The 12795-nt window shown below is 37.9% G+C and overlaps 1 protein-coding gene across 2 annotated transcripts; it reads right to left on the bottom strand.

Annotated features, from left to right (window-relative positions):
- Positions 1 to 142: 142 nt before the first annotated feature.
- On the bottom strand, positions 143 to 11646 carry srek1 (splicing regulatory glutamine/lysine-rich protein 1). 2 transcript variants are annotated; one of them, XM_083531212.1, is made up of 12 exons: positions 11398 to 11646; positions 9373 to 9506; positions 6406 to 6521; positions 5478 to 5630; positions 5060 to 5238; positions 4672 to 4802; positions 4455 to 4569; positions 4233 to 4322; positions 3956 to 4084; positions 3808 to 3879; positions 3597 to 3711; positions 143 to 2061 (listed from the first exon to the last, which is right to left on the bottom strand). In XM_083531212.1, the coding sequence occupies exons 1-12, from the start codon at positions 11514 to 11516 to the stop codon at positions 1918 to 1920; spliced, it is 1497 nt and encodes a 498-aa protein (XP_083387338.1). In that variant the 5' UTR covers positions 11517 to 11646; the 3' UTR covers positions 143 to 1917. The 2 variants fall into 2 exon arrangements, with proteins under 2 accessions (XP_083387338.1, XP_083387337.1); XM_083531211.1 differs by having other exon boundaries at positions 5478 to 5633.
- Positions 11647 to 12795: the final 1149 nt, after the last annotated feature.

Raw genomic sequence — 12795 nt, forward strand, 5'->3', positions numbered from 1 at the left:
TTTAATATATATATCCGTGAATATTTATTCGTTTAAAGTGGTTTTCATCTTTTTAAGAAAAAAATAGATAAATAAAAAAATTGGGGACACACACACACACACACACATACTGCACAAAGAAATATAGTTCGAAAACCATCACTTAGTCTTGAATTTGTATATTTATCACTTTAGTTTTTTAATAGTCATACAGAAGAGTCTAAAAGTTTGCACCCCCTATGTTTTTTTATGATAAAAACAGGGGAAAAACAAGTCATGTTTCCCCCTACAGCAGAAAAATACAAGTCTAGGAACGTGAAACAATCCAGAATAGTTTTTTCCATTGACTAATAAATGATAACATGGAGGCATTATTACACCAAAAATTGCAAACCTTTTTCCTTCCATTAACGTCACGACGTACGATACAACCCTTCATTATGAAACTAATTTTTTTATAACCGTCCTTTTGTTCTAAGGGTGTGCAAACATCTGCACTCATATATATATATATATATATATATATGTGTACACACACACACACATTCAACCAAACTACATCTCTGTCTAAACTATATATATATATAAAAATCTTTTTCAGACCCTTTGAAATGTCCCCGACCCTGGACGAGACGATCTATAACTCAAATCAGTTTATATAATTTTATAGTCAGACATCAATTATTACTTCGAATTTATAGACCAAAGAACATAATCCCCATCAAAAAAAAATTCTTGCTGGAAGAAACTCTGATGCCTGGATTAACACGATACAGTAAAAGTACTGTATAACTTCATTATTGTCTGGTTTATGCAAAATACTGTGCAAAAAATACATCTAAAACGCACCGCCGTATTAATGAATTCAATAAATGCACAAGCTAAAACTATGTGATAGAATTATACACATGTGCAACTTTTCTCCAGGCACTTTTTTTTTTCTCTCTTTTTTTTTTTTTTTTTAAACATACTAGGTGTGTTTCTTTTCCCTTCCCCCCTGTATTACCTTTCACGCATAATTACTAAGGTTATAATCTTAATAACTGAGGGTGTTTGCATAACTACAAAAACATGAAACTGGGATTTCCCTGGATTCTAGAAAACAAGAAAAAAGTGCGACGGATACTGAAGCAGGTCCGTGAGGCGCTTCATATCTAAAAAAAAAAAAAAAAAAAAGGACAAACGGAAGGAAGGAAAGAAGCGGATCATCCTGAACTATGTACACAAGCATACAGTATGTTTCATTATAGCTCTCATAAAACAGAAATAAAGAACATTTCTAAGAATGTAACTGCATGATGGAGAGAAAAGTAAAAAAAAAACCCCCAACGACCTCAGATTACGAGATTAAACTTAAAATAGAACAAAGTCGAAATCTTTTGAGAACAAAGTCGTAGTCATACGAGATCAAAGTGATAATATTTAGTGGAAAAAAAAATCGGAATTTCGAGGAACGTTTCGCTGTTCTTGCATAAAATGGATGTGGATGATTTGGTTAAATTCTACTTTAGGTTAGGATTTAACTCCCACTTTAACTTTAACCTTTAACAGCAGCACGGAGTTCGAATAAGTATACGGACGCTGCAGCGTTTATTTAGGAAACAAAATCGGACAGATGTGAAGGAAACTGCCTCTTTGGTGAAGGATATCGATGGTAACATCTGCATGCTATTAGAACAGCTGTTTCTCAACAGACAATGAGGATGATGATCAAAGAAATTGACTTTGAAGTAGTTAAACGCCGGTGCGCTCGACACGTTATTCTCGCAGTGCTACGACTTTATTCTCGTTATCTTCTATATTTTTTTCCTTAGGTGGCACAAAAATGCCATTGTAGAAAAGAGAGACAAAGGGAGGGGGGAAAAAAATTAAAATACAAAAGAGGAACATTTCAACAAGTATGTGAAGCCCGAATGCAGCTCTTTGTAGTCCGGTTCATTAGGCTGTGGAGAATTCCTCGCATTCGTCTGCGTGCCTGCCGTTGTGATGGGCGTGAGGAGAAAAGTCTTCGCTGGCGCCTGAGCCCATGTCTTCTCCATCGCTCTCGTAGTCCTGCTCCTTTTGCTTGTACACGCGCTCCTTCTGAGAGAAAAAAAAAAAGATTTGACACACCGGTTTAAAAACACGCGGCAGAAAAATAATCCATGATGCAGCGTTTTACGGATGCTGTGCAAGTTTTTCATAAAATTTACTTTTTTTATCAATCTGACCTTCAGCTGAAACGCAGAATAATGTATTTTCAGCATCCCAAATCACTGCGGTAATAGAAAATCCTAAATGCCATGTGGACTGGGCTAAACTGTACACCTCCTACACTTCTGTCTTTGAGAGGATGTCCAAAATATTTATCCGACATTGAACCCGAACGAGAAAGGATTAATGAATAACGATCTCGATAAAGCAGAGCACAGACGACTAGCCAAAAAAAAAAAAAGCTCTGTCCCCATTTACTAGAGATAAAAATCATGTTTTGAAGAACATTATCAAAGTCGGTTTTTTCCACTCGCAGCTCCTTAGAAGTAGGCCATAATAGAGGAACTGATGTTAATCAGTCGTACGCATGTGAAGACGCCAGTGTGCGTGTGAATGTTTTTTTCTCCGACTATCTGTAATGATTATCTTCTTATCGCCTTATATCTAGAGCACCAGAGTCATAGAGTCGACCACGTCATACTGCGGGATTTATTTAAATGTGAACTGGGTTCAGCAGATGCGCCAGTTTGATTCTAGTCTGTATTTTAATATTAATTTTTTGTGATAAAAACGTTGGACTCGCTGAACAGTACCTCCACATCAAGCTCTGATGGATTTCCAAAATGTTCTGGAATCCAATTCATACAAACAAACCTCTATTAAGTGGCTTTCTGGTGCTCCTGGGATGTAAACGAGCATCTCTCTGATAACGCTAAATGTCTGAATATGTGCATAGGAAATATACTATTGCCAAAAGTTTGCGGACACCTGGTCATAAGGATGGCAAGTTGTTTTTGAGCATCCACACATTCCACATTTAGTCACAGTTTGCTCTTATAATTCACTCCACTCTTCTGTAGAGATGTTCCACTATATATAAAAATGTGATTTTGGACATTTGTCTTCATCAGCCAAGGGTGTAAGTAACTTCATGATATTAATGTAGGTGAGGTGAGGAAGCCTGTGGTGCGGTCAGTGTTCAGTAGAGTTGAGATCAGAGCTCCAAATCAGGCCACTCAAAATCTTCCACTGGAAAACCATGTATCGCACTTCTTCATGTACAATTGTGTGCCTCCAGCTTTGTGGTAACAGTTTGGAGAAGAACCACAGAAGGCAGGAAAGGTAAGGTGTCCCAATGCTTTTGTCCATATGTGTAAATTAGTCCTTACAAGCTGGTATTAAGAGGTTTCGAGGTTAGTTTTGTAACACCCCAACATAAGGCAACACAAATGGCTGCACGCACAGTCACAAGGAGCACTGACTTTCATAAGTCAGCGTGCCAAAAGACCGAATCGACAGAATCTTCACACACGAGTTTCTCTCGCAATGTAATCTCACTTCTGTAACCCACCCTACTCGACAGGTTTGGCTCATGTGGACTTTTAACACCATACGTTTGACTATAGTGCGTGTATTAGACTCACCTTAGATTCGCTCTCCTGCCTAACAGAGTCTCTGCTTCTCCTCCTGGATGTTGATCTCTCTCTCCACTCCCGACTGCTGTCCTGCCCATATTCTCCCCTTCTGTCTTTCTTTTCTCTTAAGGGAATGAACAAAATATTAATCCTCCTGTCATTACCCTAAAAATAAAAATTACCTGCTCCAGTTAATTTGCTAAAAGTGTGCTGTATCAACCTCTTGGGTGATGAAGACCTTGCTTTCTTCCTTGCTGATCTCGAGCGTGATTTGCTCCTCTTTCTGTGTCCCCTGAAGGAAAAAAAAAGATTTTTAATGAGGTATAATGTTCTAAATGATGAATAACATGCTATAATGCTTTACTCACCTGCTGTTGATGGGGGATCTCGAGGATCGTCTGTTAACTTTATACGGCATTCTTCCTTTTTTGTCACTTCTCCGCTCGTCAGTATCGTTCCCCCGCCTCATCTTCCCGTCTCTGTTCTTCTGTCGCTCTCTAATGAAAATAAGTTATAAGGCTGATAAAGTGACACTGTCGTTGGCCTAAATAAACCTTGTTTTTTTAGTACCAGAAATGCTGCTGTTTCTACTGTTTATATGTAGGCCATCTTCTGAATGTGACCAGTGCAACGGTTCATTCTAACCTGGAGTGTGAGCGGCTGTATCTTCTGTCTCGGGAACGTCTCTTGTGCACATCACTCGTCCGCCGCCATGACCTCTGTGATGGCCGGCCCCTTTTATGTAAAGCAAATCAAATCAAATCAAATTAGATGCATGGAATTTGATAATAAATTGGCATGGGAAAAGACGGGCACGTGATGTTTCAAAGTGTAATTCACTGTTTAGGCGAATTCCTTTATACTCGCCTGTGTCTGGATCGAGAGCGTTTCCGTTGTGAGCGAGAACGCGAATGAGAGCGAGATCTGGAATAGGACTTTCTTGATCTTCTGGATCTGCTGGGTGAGCGCTTTTTGCTGTCCGCTGTGTGCAAAAGAAAACATACATGTATATATATAAAAAAATTTACAGTCACCAAATCTTAAAACAGAGAACATACACAAAGGTCAGGAAGCATTTAAAAACCTGGATCGATGGCTGCCGCGATGGTGGACTGAGCCTCTCTCACACGCTTCATCACATCCTCTAATTCTTTAGCAGCAGCCTGAGGAGTCATCTCTGGAGGCTTCACAATAGCATTGTTGGAATGGTTTATCCTGAAATGACATGTAAATGAAATGGGGGGGGGTTGGGGGGGGGAATGCATCCAATAATAATCCGTTTTAAACAGCTGAAACATTTCACTATCTATTGTGTATCCACAGTCTAGCATGTATTCATTTCAAAGGTCTTTGCAAATTGTTCACAAAGTGTGTGTGTGTGTGTGTGTGTGTGTGTGTGTGTGTGTGTGTGTGTGTGTGTGTGTGTGTGTGTGTGTGTGTATGTGTGTGCGTATCTACAGTTTGAGACTCACTTTAAAGGTCGGTCTCCGAACATGACTCCGTTGAAAGCGAGCGCTCGGGACACGCAGTCCTGGTTAGAGAACTCCACGAAAGCAAAGCGTGTGGGTTGAGTCTCGTCTCCTGCCATGCGCACAAACCTCACCTCTCCGACCTGTTTGAAGAACTCCAGCAGCTGCTCGGCCGTGGTGGTCTACGAGAGAGAAAAAAAATTCAAAAATAAAATCACAATGCTGTATGACATTTACAGCATTCCAACAATTTGCAATGCAAAACAATAATTGCCATGCATTTACACCCGGTGATTGGCTCATTTGCGTCACTTTTTTTTTTTTTTTTTTTCCCTCACATAAAGAAACAAAAACAGAAGCATGGATACAGCAGACCATCTTCAAATTTAGAACGAAATCAAGATCGTGCTTTAGTGGATACCTGAGAATTGAGGTTGCCCACATACACCGTCCTGCGGATCTCGTCGATTTTGGAAGGGTCCACATTGCCCATGATGGGGGGAGAAGAGATGGTGCTCAGAGACGAGTCGAGTCCGAGCTGCAGCGGACTCCGGGCCGGCAGCGGCAAACCCAACTGCTAAGATTCATTCAATACAAATAAAAGCAATATATGACCTTTTGATCGTTTTTTTTTTACAAACTTCCAACAGTGGTATGTCCCACATTTAAGAGAATCAGATAAAGTCTATACTGAAGTCTAAACTGTTCGTAATTGGATAACGATTAATAATGAACAAGTGATACATTTTATTTCTTTAAATAGCAAATCTTCATAGAGCTTTGTGTTATCCGAACTGAAAAACTCTTCCCAGTGCTGAAGTGTTCAACTCGCCTCGTAAATAGCAATTCACAGGGTTTTTTTTTTTTTTTTTTTTTTTTTTAAACTATGATGGACTGTATAGTAAAGGTTTTATATCTAAAACACCAAAAATGTACAAACGCATGTCCGCTGACTGTTTGTTTATTGTTTTTTTAATGGCATGCTAGCATTAATTGGCTATTTCCATGGCAAGTTAAAAATCTATATAATAAGATCTTATAGCACAGCTGAGTTTGATTTTGAAGGACTTGATATAACCACTGAACTTTGCCAATGTAATGTTCTGTATTTTAGTATTTTCTTTGGTGATACATTTTGGAAGATTCCTAGAAATGTAGTTTCTGAGTAGAAAAGCTGTACGTCCACTTACTGATCTAAAATATTAGAATATGCAGTATAGCTGTGTTTTTATTTCTTACGCTGTGAGCAGCCGTGTTGATTTGACATAACGCTGCAAACACAGAACATATTGTATATATCGTTTATATGTCCTGTGCTACTTTGTATAAAAAGACACATAATTGCTCACGTTCTGGAGTGGGGCAGGGCTCGGGATGGGCAGCAGTCCTCCGCCAGGCATCAAACTGGGCGCTGGGGTTGCAGGTGCCAGAAGAGACAGAGCCTTGGCCTCCTCTGGGATCTTTCCTATGGGGCAAGTGACCTGACGTAAGAGCGAGCAATGGAGAGCAACAGCACTTTCTCCTTTCCAAATGCACACAAAAGAGAGGCGATCCAACACCGATCATACATGAGCCTTTCACTAGTCCAATTTACTAGCTATCTCTTAGCCTTGGTCACTTTAACATAAGTCGTTTAAGTAGCATGTATCTCTCTCTCTCTCTCTCTCTCTCTCTCTCTCTCTCTCTCTATATATATATATATATATATAGAAACCAATCAAAAATGTCCTGTTCCTTCCTTTCTCTTAGTAAAAAATAAAGAAAGAAAAGAAAAATAATAAAAATGAACACAAAATGTAGAGAATGAGGTAACACTTTGTGGTATAGGTCACCTGTACTGGAAACATAATGGGCATGAACCGTACGATATCAAGCATGGGCGCTTTTCTCCTTGGGGCAATCGTGTCGCAGTGTTGGAAAGGGTGTGCAACACAAGACAACCGTTCATGTTGGCTGCATCACTAATAGCACACAGAACATCAGATACAGAAGAGAAGAACATTTTAAGTGGCTTTCAAAAAAAAAAAAAAAAAAAAAAAAAAATTCCATCACCCCTAAAGAAAAAATAAAAAAAATTTATAAAAGCAGCTCTGCTAGTCTTGGTCAAATTAACTCTTGCATGCGTTGAGTGAAAGATAAGTATAATAATTGACAGTGGTGGATTAGAATTGAGGTTGATTTAATTAAAAGAAAATGAACTCTTGATTTCTATTGAGCAAATGACCAATAATCTGAAACTTCCTTATTCCTTAAGTAAAGGTGAATTGAAGTTAATATAGAGCTCGACCATAGCGGTATAAGCTGAAAGAGTATTTCCGGTTATAATACACGATCCTTAAGTCACAGTGAAAGCATGGAAATACCAACAGAGAGAGAGAGAGAGAGAGAGAGAGAGAGAGAGAGAGAGAGAGAGAGAGAGAGAGAGAGAGAGAGAGAGAGAGAGAGAGAGAGAGAGAGAGAGAGAGAGAGAGAGAGAGAGAGAGAGAGAGAGAGAAAAGAAAAGGATTCACAAAGAGATTAGACACAGAGATCAGAATGAATCGCCAGCCACGGCTGCCTGTGTACCGTTCAAATTCCCCTCCATTACTGGATGCCAACCTGGACAGCTTTGAGAGACACGCAAAAGTGGACAACTGCATAGGGAAGAGGAGGAATGGTGGGGACTTGGTGACAAAAAAAAAAAACCAAACAAAAAAAAAAAAGAAAAAAAAAAAGAAAAAACACAATGATATATGCAACAGCCTCTTCTAAGAGGCAAACAATGTCAGAGAGAGGGGGGGGGAGAAAAAAAATAAAATAAATAAAATAAAAAAAGAGACAAAAGGAAAAGAAACAGAAAAAAAGAGACAAGGTGTCCATCTTGGAAGGTTCAGCAGCTACGCTCCTGGTCACAATCCCCCCTTGAAGGCAGCGTGGGCCCCAGCGGGTTTAGTGGCTTGGAAAACAAAGCCTTGAGTCAGGCTAGTGTAGTACTGTAACGCCTGGGCCAGTCTAGTCATCTGATATGCACACATAATCAACACAGAAAAAACATACAGAGACCAAATTAATTCACGCAGTAAGCCATCCTGCAGCACCAAGTCACGAGGACAAGCAAATGTTCTTATTATTCCAGGGACAGATCAGCTCATTTTAGGAAAACCATCGTTCATAACAACGCAACTGCATACTTTTTTTTTTTTTTTTTTTTTGGTGTGACAAACATGAAAAAATAAATAAAACAGATTAGGATAGTTACTGAAGTACAGTCATGACAGTGTCATAGTCACAACATTAACCCCACAACGCATGAGCACTGCGTGCACACACACACACACACACACACACACACACACACAGCCTTTTCTCATAAACTAGAGCAAAAAAATAGATTACACACCACCGTGCAATACAATTACTACACTAAAATATTAGTACATTGTTACATTTAAGTCTGGATCATGAACTGTGTTTTTTTTTTTTATATACCTACAGAACTACAAGATACATGAAAATAATTATTTGAGCTTTTCAAACGTCTTGAATCCAGGAATCGTGTTCAGTAGCGCATCAACTGGTGGGCTGTTTTTAATCATGATTCCTGTAGGGGATCCACGTGGGGTTTTTTTCCGGTTATAGGTCTGATATGACATACAGTACGATTTTATCAGGGAGTTGTCTCTGATAAGTTCTTTCCTCTAAACCAGGATGTTTGCATCACATGGTCAAATGATGCTTCATTCACGAGAAAATAAGTGCTTGAACGGTCAAAAATCGTGCTTTCGGCAACATCATCGTTTGGTTATTCGGAGAATGGAAAGAAAAATAACGGATTGGGTAGAAATAAAATCAGAGTAAAATAAGAAAATGAGCGCAGGGCCGGGAGTAACTTTGATCCTATCAGAAGAGATCAATGACGGTGAAGTGAGTTTATTCAGTTCTTGAGGTCTGCAATGCGGTCCTGTGGAACATCAGTTGGAAAAAAAAAGAAAAAAAAAAAGAAAAAAAAAAAAGAAATTGATCTAATAGCCTTAATCTAGTTATTAATGGCTGAAAAGAACCATCTAGGTCTGGTCATTTAATGCAGCTGGATACATTTGAGTTGTATACCCCCTTGTCAAACTAAATATACCTGAAGCAGTCAAATGCATTTGGTAAATACACTTAAAATAAACACTTTCGACTCAGAGTATATTAAACAATTCAAGTTTCCAAATATTACACTCCGTCCACTAAATCTACTGGAAAAACCCCAAAATGTCAGACAAACTCTGCAGGCAATCCATAAAGCTGTGTGTGAACGTAAGAAACAGGAATGTCAGGAAAGTGTTACTAACCTTCTGCACATGGAACAACAATAAGAGCTCGGTCAATAAACACAGTATTGGTTAAATGCTGGGCCACACCAACACTACTCGGCTCCTTGTATTTTATGTAACACACTTTAGATGAGAAGGAAAGCGACGTGTGGCTGTGGGGGGGGGGGGAGAGAAGAGACAACAAAGATCAGTCAGTTTTTTTTCCTCTTATACTGAACACACGTATACAGTGGTGAACGACAAACCATGTACTCGAGTTGAACTAGAGTTACACTAAACAAAATATTACTCCAGTCAAAGTGATCCATTTAAACCTTCACTTGATTAAAAGTACAAACGTGTTTGCCTTCAAATGTACTTAAGTATCCAAAGTACTATGATTTATTATGGCGATAATGCCTTATCATTTTTTCCTGTGAAAAGACTCAGTCTAATGTTACTCATAGCGAAACCGATCTATTAATAGAATGATATTAATGAGTCAAACCACTGACTGATAGCTATTAAAATGATCATGAGCCCAAATTTCCAACTATCTACTTTTAAAAAAATGGTGTCTTCCATCATTTATTATTCTCGAAATGTTCTTGCTGTTGGACTGATGCTGAACTGTATGTATGTAGTGAAATGTAGTGAAGGTAAAGTAAAAGTCTCCTCATATGGAAATACTTCAGCTTCTTATGTATAGTAACAAATGACATTTACTGTGTTACTGTCCACCACTGGTTATATAGACACGTTTTTTGCTTTCAAACAAAATAGTATATATTCTGCACTACCATTTTAAGAAAAAATAAATAAAATAATTGAATACACTGGCCAAGCGCTTTTAACAGGAAGACCTTTACATCTTGCTTATTAAATTACCTAGCAACCGTTTACATGGCAACAGCATTTTGCGCAGTCATCCAGCACTTCGTGATGACTATGCCTGATGATGGTTTGGTGACCTATTGGTTGTTTGGTTGTTGAAAGATTGGCGGGTTACGATTTGAGTTATTTCAGTAACTGTTGACCTTTTTTTTACATAACCTGGAATTTCTCTGTAATTTGCACAGAATTGTATATAAAACCCATTTCTCCAGTAAGTGTGTGTGTGTGTGTGTGTGAGATCTGAGACAAAAACAACTTTATTCAGAAGGTCATGAGTTTAAATCCCACCACCACTAAGCTGCCACAGCTGGATGCTTAACCCACAACTGCTCAGTTGAATGAATGAGATAACTGTAGCTCTGGGTGGGGGGGCGTCTGCCAAAAGCTGTAAACGTAAATATTCTGCAGCATGTCAATATGGAGCAGAATCCTAATGAAGAAATATAATAGGGTAATTTAGGAATACCAGGACTAGTATGGTGTTCCCTAAAAAAAGAAAGTGTCCAGCCAAGTGTACATTATTAAAACCTTTTCGTTTTATTCAGATGAATCCCATTGAAAATGATCCCTTACTTTATTTTCTATTTATTATTTGCCTGTTTCGTTTGCCAATCATCTAATAACTATTATAAAACGTATAATTTTGCTTTCTTAAATTGTACTTCTGTTTATTAACAATCATTAACAAAGGTTATAACCTGTAAAACCTGCATATAATTCACGTTTTATTGACAATGTGTATGTTATCTACAAACCCCAAAACCCTCATAGCTTCTAAAGAGATAAATAACATTAACCCCTTAAACCCAATAGTACAAAATACTCGGTAAACGTGTCAATATGAGTATTTCTATATTTTGGTTTCAATACTTCTTTTAATACATTTATAATAGTAATGTGTGTAGTAGTGGGAAACGAATGTTACATGTATATACCAAGCTAGTGTGTATATATATATATATTTTTTAAATATATTTTATATGTTTTTTAACTATATGTATTTATCTGGAGCAATTTTTTTTTACCTAATTACTCCAGTAAACATTTAAATGAAACCTTTTGTAAACAGAGAAACATACATGGCTCTGCAGCTTCCATGCTAACAGAAAGTACAGGCCTACGCATCCTCGGTGTTTCCTGACTGGCGTTGGCCAGCAGGCAGACACTTACTCTGGAGGGTAGAGACGCAATTCCTCGATATCTCCGAGGAAGCCGAAAAGAGTTCGCATTTGTTCGCTATCTACAGAGGAGGAAAGGTTGGTAATCTGAATTACTGCGGTACTCGGCATCCCGTTCACCTCGTTGATACGCTGAAAATAAAGTAAAAGTCTACATAAATGTATATTCAACCGACAGCAGCCCCAGAGCTAACAGGCTACACTGCCCACTGCACTAGCACCCGGTGCTCAGCGAGTCGACTCTTTGAACCGATTCTGGATGAATTAATACATTATTGAATAGATAGATAGATAGATAGATAGATAGATAGATAGATAGATAGATAGATAGATAGATAGATAGATAGATAGATAGATAGATAGATAGATAGATAGATAGATAGATAGATAGATAAAAGGGTGGATGGATGGATGGATAGATGGATGGATGGATGAATGAATGAATGTATGAATGGATGGGTGGATGGACGGATAAATAAAAAGAAGAATCGATGGGTCAATGGATGGATGAAAGGAAGGGTGGATGGACAGATGGATGAATATATGGGTAGATAGATAGATAGATAGATAGATAGATAGATAGATAGATAGATAGATAGATAGATAGATAGATAGATAGATAGATAGATAGATAGATAGATAGATAGATAGATAGATAGATGAATTAATGTATGAATGTATAGGGGGATGGATGATGAATAAAAGGAAAAATAGATGGGTCAATGGATGGATGGAAGGAAGGGTGGATGGACAGATGGATGAATATATAGATAGATAGATAGATAGATAGATAGATAGATAGATAGATAGATAGATAGATAGATAGATAGATAGATAGATAGATAGATAGATAGAAGGGTGGATGGATGGATGGATGGATGGATGGATAGATGGATGGATGGATGAATGAATGAATGTATGAATGGATGGGTGGATGGATGGATGAATAAAAAGAAGAATCGATGGGTCAATGGATGGATGGAAGGAAGGGTGGATGGACAGATGGATGAATAGATAGATAGATAGATAGATAGATAGATAGATAGATAGATAGATAGATAGATAGATAGATAGATAGATAGATGGATAGATAGATAGATAGATAGATAGATAGATAGATAGATAGATAGATAGATAGATAGATAGATAGATAGATAGATAGATAGATGTGTGTAAGGCACAATAGATGTAGATAAATATGCAATATGTAAAAAGTTAATTGTATGTACAGAAGAATGTATAATATGTATGTACAGAAGTTTGTATGTATATACGGTAATATACAGATATGTAAAATATGATATATTAGATTCTCTATAAATTACATTGATATACAGTTATAATTATACAGAGATGATACCAAATGAGCAGAGCTGCATAAGGATCACTG

This window comes from Silurus aristotelis, assembly GCF_946808225.1.
Source record: "Silurus aristotelis genome assembly, chromosome: 26".
Taxonomy (NCBI): Eukaryota; Metazoa; Chordata; class Actinopteri; order Siluriformes; family Siluridae; genus Silurus; species Silurus aristotelis.